The sequence below is a fragment of the Tamandua tetradactyla genome, chromosome 11 (assembly GCF_023851605.1).
Source record: "Tamandua tetradactyla isolate mTamTet1 chromosome 11, mTamTet1.pri, whole genome shotgun sequence".
Taxonomy (NCBI): domain Eukaryota; kingdom Metazoa; phylum Chordata; class Mammalia; order Pilosa; family Myrmecophagidae; genus Tamandua; species Tamandua tetradactyla.
Window position 1 is genome coordinate 74,312,637 of NC_135337.1, and position 13,405 is coordinate 74,326,041.

A 13,405-nucleotide genomic window follows, 5' to 3' on the forward strand; every position below is an offset into this window, starting at 1 on the left:
CACTTAACTGCTTTGGGCTTGTTTACTCATCTGTTAAAATGGGATAATCCTGCAAATTCTCTGAAGGGTTGTTTGGGAGGGAATAAATGAAAATATTAAAGTATTTACAATATAATGGGAACATGTTATATACAGTTCAAGTGTTAGTTATAATTTTCTTTTTGTGTGTGTGTGTGTGTGGGGGGTTGTGTGCATGGTCTGGGAATCGAACCTGGGTCTCCTGCATGGAAAGTGAGTATTCTACAACTGAACCACCCATACACCCCACAATTTTCTTTTGTTACCATTTTTGAAATGACAGAACTAAACTCAGGTCAGAAAGCTTGAGTGATTTTTCGAAAGTCACATGTCTAGGAAGTGACAGAAATAGGACTTGAAAGTAGGCCAGTCTTATGCTGGAGCCAATACTCTAAAACCTTAAGCCATACTATTTTCTAAATAGCATTTAGGGCCTTCCTTGGGGGAATGAATGCTCACCCCAACACTGATCAGCATGATTTCCCTCTCTTCCAAATTGCAAAGTTGCCAAAGCTCAATTCCTATTCCATCTCCTTCCTATCACCCCCAGCTTTCCCCTAAAACACCTCTGAATTTCTACAGCACCATCTCTTGCTTCATTTGCATGGTTTAGTGGAAAGAGCATAACATTTGCACCAAGACTGACCTGAATTCAAACCCCACATCCACCTCTCATGACCAGACAGGAGACTGAGCCTAGGCCTACCACTCTGTAGGATGTGTTTAAAAAAACTGAACTTGTTGGCAGTTTGATAATGATTAGAGATGATGCAAACTACAGGATCAATACAGTAGGTTCTCAATAAGGAGGATCTATGATTGATAGTGTGTCCAGTCATTATTTCTCATTTTTTATATGCGTTTCATGGATTCCCAATCAGACTGTGAATTCCCCAAGGGCAGAGGTATGTCACTCAACACTTCTGTGGCCATGATTCCCTCCCACAACACCCAGCACTAAAATGTGTAAATGCAGATGCTCAGTACACATTTTCTCACAATAATTTAGGGACAGACACTTAGGGAGCCAAATCACAGTCCATCAGTACTAACCGTGAGCTCTTCAGAAGCCATGATGATGGCCAGATTCACCAAACGCTTACAGCTACAGATGGTGTGGGTCTTGGAAATTTGAAGGACTACACAGTCCGAGGATGCCCATTTGCCGCCATCGACATCTGTTTCCCAGGAAACGCAGATAGGGCTCTCAAAGTGCTCCTGTGGCTGGAATAGCAAAGATCCTGGTCACCCAAGAATCCTCCTTGAATTGATTTAATGTGACCTCAAGCACCGTATGAGGCAAAAAAAAAAAGAGTGTTATGCTCTGTAGGGAATGGACAAAATGTTGATATTTCAAAGGGCCTTGATGGAGACCTCATCACAAACCTGGATATTCTCCAGAGCATAGATAACTGGATCTGAGAAACCGTCTTTCTTCTTCCCAGTCAAGATGCCTTTGACAAGGCGAGAATTCAGCTTCAGCTTCCTCTTGGAGTTGGTTAGCGGGGCCTGGGGGTCTTGGAAGAAGCTCTCATCTAAAATAGGCACCAGGCCCTCAAGGGAGATAAAGGCCACCCCAGTCATCCCTGCAATTTCCACAAAAAGAAAAGAAAAGGGAAACATTTGCTAAGTAGTAACAACCGATGGCCCAATACACACACACACACAAAACACACACAAACATATGCCACACTTTTACATCCCATGAACCCCACTGGCATGGTGTGGGAGCTTAAATACCGAAATACTCCCTGAACAGTGATTTTCATCAGAATAAAAAACAAATTCTGAAGTGATATTTCCTGGACAACTCTTGGACATCTTTAAAAATAAATTTGAATTGCAATTTTAAGGGAATCCAATTCAAGTTTGGGAAATTATTTCACCTTCCACATGTATCATTTCTGTTCAATCTCTTTGGTGGAATTTCCCTTCCCTGTCTGTCCTGTAAATGTTGGTGTTCTGATAGCATGTGTCCTAAGCCAGCTCCTTTGCCAAACCTGGCAGCCACCATTGTATTGCCAATTTTTTATTCACCATTTCCTGGCTGATGGCTTCCATAGACCTGCTGGAAGCCCCACTGGAAGGCCCTCCCAATATCATAATCTGAGTACTTCCTCTAAATAGAAATATAATATAAGCTACTTAGGTAATTTAAAATTTTCTATTTAACACATTTTTAGTAGTAAAAAGAAATAGATTTGGTGTGTATTTTGCATTTATAGCCTAAGCCACAAGTTGCCAATGTCTTCCATATTGGACAGCACAGCTGTAAATACTCCAGTATCATGAGATTATTTTTTTTAAGTCTGACTTCCCTATCAGATGAAAAACAGCCATTTCTACCTCAACCATAATTGATTACCCATCACCTTGCAGAAGTCTTAGCACATAGAGGTGATCAGTAAGTATCTGCTCATTGACTGTACCAAAGCCATCCTCCTGGGTCCTTGGAAATGCGTCTGTACCTGAGGATCCAGATTCCCGTATTGTGGAACATCTGATCTTCATTATATCTCCTTTGGCTTTCAAATTAAAGGTCATATTTTCTTCAATGCATTCTTCTTTGATAACTTTGCTTTCAATATCTAAAGGATAAAGGGAGAATTTGCAAGAGATCACAAAAAGTGAGTCTTGAGTTTTGTTTCTAACCATTAAAGGTGCATATCCATAGTTGCAAGCAGAGGGAAGAATAGAAATATCAGTTATCCATGGGAGAGCTCTTGAATCCTCTGAAGAATGACAGGGGGATGATAGCACCAGTGAGAAATCCAGTTGGAGCTTCATGAATGAGCCCTCATATCTTATGGAGGAAAAGTATATCAGGGAAAGATGAGATTGAAGTCAACTGTGGTAGAATAAGACAGGGTGGTGATATTCTGGCTACTAAAAATTTAGACAAGTTTTTCAAAGCTAAAAGAAATCAGAAGAAATAGGGTCAAGCTCAGCATGTTGAACAGAGCTCAGGTTGTGAAGTCTGATGGAGCTGAATACCAACTCTACCAATCACCCATTGTGTAAATGTGAGCAATGACTTAATTTCTCTTAGCCTCTGATTTTTTTATTTACCTGTAATATATCAGTAACTGCAGGACCAATTCCATTGGCTCTTCATGGGAGTACAATAGATCATAAAACCTGAGAGATGTTTTTAAATTATATGCCAGATGATGCCATGCTTATTCTCAAAACTCAGTAATGCTTCTACCCCAACTTACTCCAAATAAAATCCAAATTCCTTTCATTTATCTATAAAATCCTTTTCTGCTGCTCCCACTGTCCCCTAGTCCACTTCAGCCAAGTGACCTCATCATTGTACCTAACATTATGTCTAAAATAGTCTGCTCTATTTTTTCTCAATATCATTATGTCCATCTGGTATATCATACGTATATTTGATTGTTGTCTGAGTCACTTCACTAAAAGATAAAATTCGTAAGGGCAGATTTATTCATTACTGGTTGCAGTCCACCAAATATTGTACTTCTGACTCTGAATTTTATGGGAACCTTTAAGATAGGGTTTTGTGATTTATACTTCAACCAGGAATGTGATGTCACTAGGAAAGGCCTACAGCACCCAGTTTGCCCAAATAGCCACCAATCAAGTACACTGAGGCCTGTAAGGCTAGAGCTGTATCAGTCAGGACAGCATCAGTCATGCAACAGTAACACAACGCCCAGATCTCAGAGCCATAATGATATCTACTTATTTCTCATCAATGCTTTGTGTTTATCATAAGTTGACTTGGGGCTCTTTTCCTGTTATCCTCACTCTGGGACCAACAAAGAGAGAACATCCATGATCTGGAATATTGTAAGTAACTACATCACAGGGGCAGAAAGCTCTAGAAGTCTCCACTCACAATTCAATTGCAAGAATTTATCACAAATTCGCATCTAACTCCAAAGTAGTCAGGATGTACAGTTCTAACATGGGCCCAGAAGGAAAGCTTAAAATATTGGAGCTTAAAAAATGATGATCATCCCTTAACCCCTGGCAGATCATAGGCAGTCAAAAATATTTTTTGAATAAGTTAATGACACACAATTAGCACAGCATCTAGCATCCCCCAAACACTCAATAGATCACGAGTAGATTTGCATTGCTGTGAGTTCAGAGTTTTGAAGCAGTTGGGAAAATGGGTTGGTGGGAAAGTCATGGAGAATCAATCACACTGGTAAGGCTACCTCTCAGAATCAGCACCCAGCTATGACCTTGACATGAAGGATATGCCCTACCTAAATGTTCAGTCTCAATTGTCTGACTGGCATTCGTTGATGGCTTCAGAAAAGTGGCCAACATGGTACTCTCCACACTCTCCAGCAAGATCGTGGCCAGGGTGGATGTCTCTTCCTTGGTAAAGGTGGACCATGTGGATGTCTGTTCAAGCACAGTGCCAAACCTCTCAGCTGCTTTCTGCAAGGAAATAAAGCTTAATTTCCCCCCTTTATAACTCTCTCGCTCTTTAACTCTCTCATCAAAGAAATAACAGGCATCCTTTCCCTCTTATCAGAAAAATGGATACGGTCTACACTACTGAATAATGAAAAAGTATGCCCAGAGGTCCATTGGAAATGCAACTTAATGTATCCTTCATGAAGTGCAATAAATCAGTTTATTCCAGTAATTCTGGAAATTAATCTTTCCAGAAATATTTTATTTGTGTAAGTAGATTTTCATTTCAATAGTTACTGTGATAGGAAAAAATAGAAAAGCCTCACTAAAGGGTCATCAGATTGATTAAATAAATTATGATGAAAATAAACCATGGAACAGTTTTGAAGAAAATATTAGTAAACCACATAACCAATAAAGTTTTACTATCAAGAATATATAAAGAAATCTGACAACAATAAAAGGATTACCAAACTAAAAATGGCAAAAGATTTGAATAAACATTTCTCCAATGTGTATTGACATTTACTCATGTGATAAAACTAACAGAGCTGTATACCTAAAAAATAAAAAAGCCAATTTTACTATACGTTAATTTTGAAAAGCTCACAAATATCTTTAATTAAATGTTAACTCACAACTCACTAATTTAAAGACTTCTTGCACCCACTGTGTCTAAAGATATTCAAAACTCAAAACATGATTATGAAGAAGCTTCCATCATTACCTTCATAGAAATGGTGGTGGCTTCATATTTCCAGGCATCATCCAGAATTCTGAAGGTGGCATTCATTTGTGCACAGAAGGAAAACTTTTTCCCCTGAGGGAAGAGTCTTTGTCAGTATTTATCCATCTCTCCCACAAGTACATAAGCTCCCAATATAGGTGCTGGGCAACCAAACCTTAACCAAGGTTGTGAATGCTTCCTGAGGTGTTATGACTCTCTAGAATTCTGTAGGAAATAAAACCTCACCACTTGATCAGAATTGAAATATTCAACTCTCTCTTCCATGAATTAAGAAACCAAAGACAAACAAACACAAAAAACTATTCAGTTGCTTCAATGCATGGGGAAATAAGTGAAAATACCTGTGGTCCAAGGAGAATATTATTCAGCCATAAAAAGGAGTGAAGTACTGATACATGGTAGAATGTGATAAGCCTTGAAAACATGAGGCTAAGTTAAATAAGTCAGATGCAGAAGTATGAATATCAGATGACTCCGTTTACAGGAAATATCTGTCATAAGAAAATCCTTAGAGACAAAAAGTGGATTTGTGGTTGCCTAGGGCTTGTAGGGAGGGGTAATGGAGAATGACTGCCAATGGGTATGTGACTTCATTTTGGGATAATGAGAATGTTCTGGAACTGGATGGTAGTAATGTTTAACTCTTTAAGAATGTATTAAATGCCAAAAGTTAATTGTATGCTTTAAAATGGGTTATAACGGTGAACTGATGCTATGTATATTTCACCACGAGAAAAAAGAAAAGCAGTGGCTCAATGTGTGTTGGATTTCAAAGATTACTTACAATCTCAGATTTATAATAATGGCACCATTATCTAACGATGCTCGTTGGGTATGTTTACGTTTGGAGATGACTTCAATAGACAGTCTGGAAATCCAACACCTCTTTGCCTGGACTTTTGATAAAAGAATCCCTAAATGGTAGAAAGGCAAATGTCCCCCCTTTCCAGTTTCACTTGCAATTAATTGTGACCATGTTACTAATTTCTGGCCAATGAGGTAAAAGCAATATATATATATATATAATCTCTAGGACCTACTTTTAAAAGGAAGGACTGTACCTTGCACTTCCCCATCTCCCTTTCCCATCAGTTGCATGTAGTTGCGATGGCAGGAGCTGGGGCAACTATCTCATGCCACAAAATAGGAATCTTGTATTGATGACAGCGGAGGATTATGGCGCCATCCTGGCTACTTATACTCAAACCATCACAAAGGATAAAAATACATCACAGTCTGATTTAAACCACTGCTGTTTTCACCCTGGTTAGAACTGCTACAATAACAAAAAAGGTATCTTCACTAAATGGCTTCTAGGAAAACACTGAGAGCTAATAGCCTTACAGATTCTGGCTCCATTGCTGCTTTCCTTTGGCAATGCTGTACATGTTTGTTGTTGGATATCATATATTCTTTCCATTTGAATGGAATCCCTATGAAGAAAACAAAAGCAGACAAACTTGAACCTTTTCAAGATACACTTAAAAGGCAAGTCTTATTGTATTACCCCTCTAAAACCTGTACATGGATAAAAAACACAATAATGAAAAGGAAAAAGCTATAGCTACACAAAACATGAGGTACTGTGAGACACATGATATTGAATGAGAAAAGGCACATCAGAAAAGATTTTTGTAGGCTCCAAAGGTAGCAAACCTGAGCACAATATTGTTAAGGCATATACATATAGGAGGAAAATACACTTTAAAGTACAGTAATATTTTTGAGGTGTTTTTTATCATGAAAGGATGCTGAATTGTATTACGTGCCTTCTTTGCATCAATTGAGATGATCATGTGATTTTCCCCTTTGATTTGTTAATGTGGTGTATTACACTGATTTTCTTGTTTTGAGACACCCTTGCATACCCCGGATAAAACCCACTTGGTCAATTCTTTTAATATGCTGTTGGATTCATTTTACACTGATTTTTGAGAATTTTTGCATCTATATTCACCAGAGAAATTGGTCTGACATTTTCTTTTCTTCTAGGGTCTTTATCTAGCTTTGGTAGTAGGGTAATGTTAGCTTCATAGAATGAGTTAGGTAATGTTCACTCTTCTTTAATTTTTGGGGAGACTATTAGCAGGATTGTTATTAATATTGATTTGATCTCTTTACAGGTGATTGGTTTGTTGATATCTATTTCTTCTTGAGTCAGTGTAAGTTGTTTGTGTGTTTCTAGGAAGTTGTTCATTTCCTCTAAGTTGTCTGGGTTATTAGCATTCAGTGGTTCATAGTAACCTCATAACTTTTTGTATAGCTTCAGGGTCCATGGTAATGCCGCCCCCCCATTCTTGTTTCTGATTTATTTATCTGCTGCTTCTCTCTTTTTGCCTTTGTCTGTCTAGCTAAGAGTTTGTCGATTATTGATCTTCTCAAAGAAACAACTTTCGGTTTTATTAATTCTCTCTATTGTTTGTTATTCTCCATTTCATTAATTTCTGCTCTAATCTTTGTTATTTCCTCTGCTTTCTTTGGGATTAGTTTGCTGTTCTTTCTGCTGATTCTCTAGTTGTTTACAGATCATGGTTTTTGTTATTTCCTCCCTTTTAATGTAGGCATTTAGGGCTATAAATTTCCATCTCAGCATTGCCTCCACTGCCTCCCATTAATTTTGATACATTCTGTTCTTGTTTTCATTAGTCTCAAGATACTTACTGATTTCTCTTGCAATTTCTTCTTTGATCCACTGATTGTTTGTTCTAGTTTGCTAGCTGCCAGAATGCAATATACCAGACTCAGAATGGCTTTTTAAAAGGGGAATTTAATGTACTATATATGTCTGTTAGGTCTAGTGCATTTATTATATTATTTAGGTTCTCTGTTCCTGATCCTCTGCTTTGATGTTTTACCTGTTGGACACAGTTGTGTTTTGAAATCTCTCACTATCATAGAAGAGTCCTCTATTATTCCCTTCAGTTTTACTAGTGTTTGCTTCAGGTACTTTTGGGTTACTTGATTAAGAACACAGATCTGTATGATTGTTATTTCTTCCTGCTGAATTTCCATTTTATTATTATATAGTGTCTTTCTCCATCCCTTATAACATTTTAAATTTAAAGGTAATTCTGTCTGATATTAGTAAGCCACCACATTTTTTTTTTTGTTTACTACTTAGGTGGAATACCTTTTTCATCCTTTCATTTTCAACCTATTTACATCTTTGATTCTAAAATTAGTCTCTTGTAAACAGCATATAGGTGGATCATTTTTTTTTTTAAAGAAAACAAAAACTTTATTTGGAAAAGCCAGGCTTTTACACAAGATTTTTTTTTCTATACTTTCACTCCATAAACTACAATGATATATATATATTTTTTACGATATTTTTTTTTATTAATTAAAAAAAGAATTAACAAAACAATTAGAAATCATTCCAATCTACATGTACAATCAGTAATTCTTAATAACATCACATAGTTGCATATTCATCATTTCTTAGTACATTTGCATTGATTTAGAAAAAGAAATAAAAAGACAACAGAATAAGAATTAAAACAATAATAGAAAGAAAAAAAACCAAAAAAAAACAAAAACAAAAAACCTATACCTCACATGCAGCTTCATTCAGTGTTTTAACATAATTGCATTACAATTGGGTAGTATTGTGCTGTCCATTTCTGAGTTTTTATATCCAGTCCCGTTGTACAGTCTGTATCCCTTCATCTCCAATTATCCCTTCTCTTTTTTTTTTTTTTTAATTAACGGAAAAAAAGAAATTAACCCAACATTTAGAGATCATACCATTCTACACATGCAATCATTAATTCTTAACATCATCACATAGATGCATGATCATCATTTCTTAGTACATTTGCATTGGTTTAGAAGAACTAGCAACATAACCGAAAAAGATATAGAATGTTAATATAGAGAAAAAAATAAAAGTAATAATAGTAAAATCAAAACAAAACAAAACAAAACAAAACAAAAACCTATAGCTCAGATGCAGCTTCATTCAGTGTTTTAACATGATTACTTTACAATTAGGTATTATTGTGCTGTCCATTTTTGAGTTTTTGTATCTAGTCCTGTTGCACAGTCTGTATCCCTTCAGCTTCAATTACCCATTGTCTTACCCTGTTTCTAACTCCTGCTGAACTCTGTTACCAATGACATATTTCAAGTTTATTCTCGAATGTCCGTTCACATCAGTGGGACCATACAGTATTTGTCCTTTAGTTTTTGGCTGGATTCACTCAGCATAATATTCTCTAGGTCCATCCATGTTATTACATGGTTCATAAGTTTATCTTGTCTTAAAGCTGCATAATATTCCATCGTATGTATATACCACAGTTTGTTTAGCCACTCTTCTGTTGATGGAGATTTTGGCTGTTTCCATCTCTTTGCAATTGTAAATAATGCTGCTATAAACATTGGTGTGCAAATGTCCGTTTGTGTCTTTGCCCTTAAGTCCTTTGAGTAGATACCTAGCAATGGTATTGCTGGGTCGTATGGCAATTCTATATTCAGCTTTTTGAGGAACCGCCAAACTGCCTTCCACAGTGGTTGCACCCTTTGACATTCCCACCAACAGTGGATAAGTGTGCCTCTTTCTCCGCATCCTCTCCAGCACTTGTCATTTTCTGTTTTGTTGATAATGGTCATTCTGGTGGGTGTGAGATGATATCTCATTGTGGTTTTGATTTGCATTTCTCTAATGGCCAGGGACATTGAGCATCTCTTCATGTGCCTCTTGGCCATCCGTATTTCCTCTTCTGAGAGGTGTCTGTTCAAGTCTTTTTCCCATTTTGTAATTGGGTTGGCTGTCTTTTTGTTGTTGAGATGAACAATCTCTTTATAAATTCTGGATACTAGACCTTTATCTGATATATCATTTCCAAATATTGTCTCCCATTGTGAAGGCTGTCTTTCTACTTTCTTGATGAAGTTCTTTGATGCACAAAAGTGTTTAATTTTGAGGAGTTCCCATTTATTTATTTCCTTCTTCAGTGCTCTTGCTTTAGGTTTAAGGTCCATAAAACCGCCTCCAGTTGTAAGATCCATAAGATATCTCCCAACATTTTCCTCTAACTGTTTTATGGTCTTAGACCTAATGTTTACATCTTTGATCCATTTTGAGTTAACTTTTGTATAGGGTGTGAGAGATGGGTCTTCTTTCATTCTTTTGCATATGGATATCCAGTTCTCTAGGCACCATTTATTGAAGAGACTGCTCTGTCCCAGGTGAGTTGGCTTGACTGCCTTATCAAAGATCAAATGTCCATAGATGAGAGGGTCTATATCTGAGCACTCTATTCGATTCCATTGGTCGATATATCTATCTTTATGCCAATACCATGCTGTTTTGACCACTGTGGCTTCATAATATGCCTTAAAGTCAGGCAGTGCGAGACCTCCAGCTTCGTTTTTTTTCCTCAAGATGTTTTTAGCAATTCTGGGCACCCTGCCCTTCCAGATAAATTTGCTTATTGGTTTTTCTATTTCTGAAAAATAAGTTGTTGGGATTTTGATTGGTATTGCATTGAATCTGTAAATCAATTTAGGTAGGATTGACATCTTAACTATATTTAGTCTTCCAATCCATGAACACGGTATGCCCTTCCATCTATTTAGGTCTTCTGTGATTTCTTTTAGCAGTTTTTTGTAGTTTTCTTTATATAGGTTTTTTGTCTCTTTAGTTAAATTTATTCCTAGGTATTTTATTCTTTTAGTTGCAATTGTAAATGGGATTCGTTTCTTGATTTCCCCCTCAGCTTGTTCATTACTAGTGTATAGAAATGCTACAGATTTTTGAATGTTGATCTTGTAACCTGCTACTTTGCTGTACTCATTTATTAGCTCTAGTAGTTTTGTTGTGGATTTTTCCGGGTTTTCGACGTATAGTATCATATCGTCTGCAAACAGTGATAGTTTTACTTCTTCCTTTCCAATTTTGATGCCTTGTATTTCTTTTTCTTGTCTAATTGCTCTGGCTAGAACCTCCAACACAATGTTGAATAATAGTGGTGATAGTGGACATCCTTGTCTTGTTCCTGATCTTAGGGGGAAAGTTTTCAATTTTTCCCCATTGAGGATGATATTAGCTGTGGGTTTTTCATATATTCCCTCTATCATTTTAAGGAAGTTCCCTTGTATTCCTATCTTTTGAAGTGTTTTCAACAGAAAAGGATGTTGAATCTTGTCGAATGCCTTCTCTGCATCAATTGAGATGATCATGTGATTTTTCTGCTTTGATTTGTTGATATGGTGTATTACATTAATTGATTTTCTTATGTTGAACCATCCTTGCATACCTGGGATGAATCCTACTTGGTCATGATGTATAATTCTTTTAATGTGTTGTTGGATACGATTTGCTAGAATTTTATTGAGGATTTTTGCATCTGTATTCATTAGAGAGATTGGTCTGTAGTTTTCTTTTTTTGTAATATCTTTGCCTGGTTTTGGTATGAGGGTGATGTTGGCTTCATAGAATGAATTAGGTAGTTTTCCCTCCACTTCGATTTTTTTGAAGAGTTTGAAGAGAATTGGTACTAATTCTTTCTGGAATGTTTGGTAGAATTCACATGTGAAGCCATCTGGTCCTGGACTTTTCTTTTTAGGAAGCTTTTGAATGACTAATTCAATTTCTTTACTTGTGATTGGTTTGTTGAGGTCATCTATGTCTTCTTGAGTCAAAGTTGGTTGTTCATGTCTTTCCAGGAACCCATCCATTTCCTCTAAATTGTTGTATTTATTAGCGTAAAGTTGTTCATAGTATCCTGTTATTACCTCCTTTATTTCTGTGAGGTCAGTAGTTATGTCTCCTCTTCCATTTCTGATCTTATTTATTTGCATCCTCTAACTTCTTCTTTTTGTCAATCTTGCAAAGGGCCCATCAATCTTATTGATTTTCTCATAGAACCAACTTCTGGCCTTATTGATTTTCTCTATTGTTTTCATGTTTTCAATTTCATTTATTTGTGCTCTAATCTTTGTTATTTCTTTCCTTTTGCTTGCTTTGGGGTTAGCTTGCTGTTCTTTCTCCAGTTCTTCCAAATGGATAGTTAATTCCTGAATTTTTGCCTTTTCTTCTTTTCTGATTTAGGCATTTAGAGCAATAAATTTCCCTCTTAGCACTGCCTTTGCTGCGTCCCATAAGTTTTGATATGTTGTGTTTTCATTTTCATTCGCCTCGAGGTATTTGCTAATTTCTCTTGCAATTTCTTCTTTGACCCAGTCGTTGTTTAGGAGTGTGTTGTTGAGCCTCCATGTATTTGTGAATTTTCTGGCACTCTGCCTATTATTGATTTCCAACATCATTCCTTTATGGTCCGAGAAAGTGTTGTGTAAGATTTCAATCTTTTTAAATTTGTTGAGACTTGCTTTGTGACCCAGCATCTGGTCTATCTTTGAGAATGATCCATGAGCACTTGAGAAAAAGGTGTATCCTGCTGTTGTGGGATGTAATGTCCTATAAATGTCTATTAAGTCTAGTTCATTTATAGTAATATTCAGATTCTCTATTTCTTTGTTGATCCTCTGTCTAGATGTTCTGTCCCTTGATGAGAGTGGTGAGTTGAAGTCTCCAACTATTATGGTATATGAATCTATTTCCCTTTTCAGTGTTTGCAGTATATTCCTCACGTATTTTGGGGCATTCTGATTCGGTGCGTAAATATTTATGATTGTTATGTCTTCTTGTTTAATTGTTCCTTTTATTAGTATATAGTGTCCTTCTTTGTCTCTTTTAACTGTTTTACATTTGAAGTCTAATTTGTTGGATATTAGTATAGCCACTCCTGCTCTTTTCTGGTTGTTATTTGCATGAAATATCTTTTCCCAACCTTTCACTTTCAACCTATGTTTATCTTTGGGTCTAAGATGTGTTTCCTGTAGACATCATATAGAAGGAGCCTGTTTTTTAATCCATTCTGCCAATCTATGTCTTTTGATTGGGGAATTCAGTCCATTGACATTTAGTGTTATTACTGTTTGGATAATATTTTCCTCTAACATTTTGCCTTTTGTATTATATATATCATATCTGATTTTTCTTCTTTCTACACTCTTTTCCATATCTCTCTCTTCTGTCTTTTTGTATCTGACTCTAGTGCTCCCTTTAGTATTTCTTGCAGAGCTGGTCTCTTGGTCACAAATTCTTTCAGTGACTTTTTGTCTGAGAATGTTTTAATTTCTCCCTCATTTTTGAAGGATAATTTTGCTGGATATAGGAGTCTTGGTTGGCAGTTTTTCTCTTTTAGTATTTTAAATATATCATCCCACTGTCTT

The 13,405-nt window shown here is 36.5% G+C and overlaps 1 protein-coding gene across 1 annotated transcript in view; it reads right to left on the reverse strand.

The window, feature by feature from the left end:
* Positions 1-13,405, reverse strand: part of LOC143650300 (adhesion G protein-coupled receptor E1-like) — a 47,974-nt gene that overhangs the window by 14,547 nt on the left and 20,022 nt on the right. Inside the window, exons 3-8 of the mRNA XM_077120914.1 lie at positions 6,509-6,597; positions 5,144-5,236; positions 4,260-4,437; positions 2,487-2,606; positions 1,405-1,604; positions 1,072-1,242 (exon numbers count right to left, since the gene is read on the reverse strand). Coding sequence (XP_076977029.1) covers positions 1,072-1,242; positions 1,405-1,604; positions 2,487-2,606; positions 4,260-4,437; positions 5,144-5,236; positions 6,509-6,597 — 851 coding nt within the window. The remainder of the gene's footprint in view (positions 1-1,071; positions 1,243-1,404; positions 1,605-2,486; positions 2,607-4,259; positions 4,438-5,143; positions 5,237-6,508; positions 6,598-13,405) is intronic.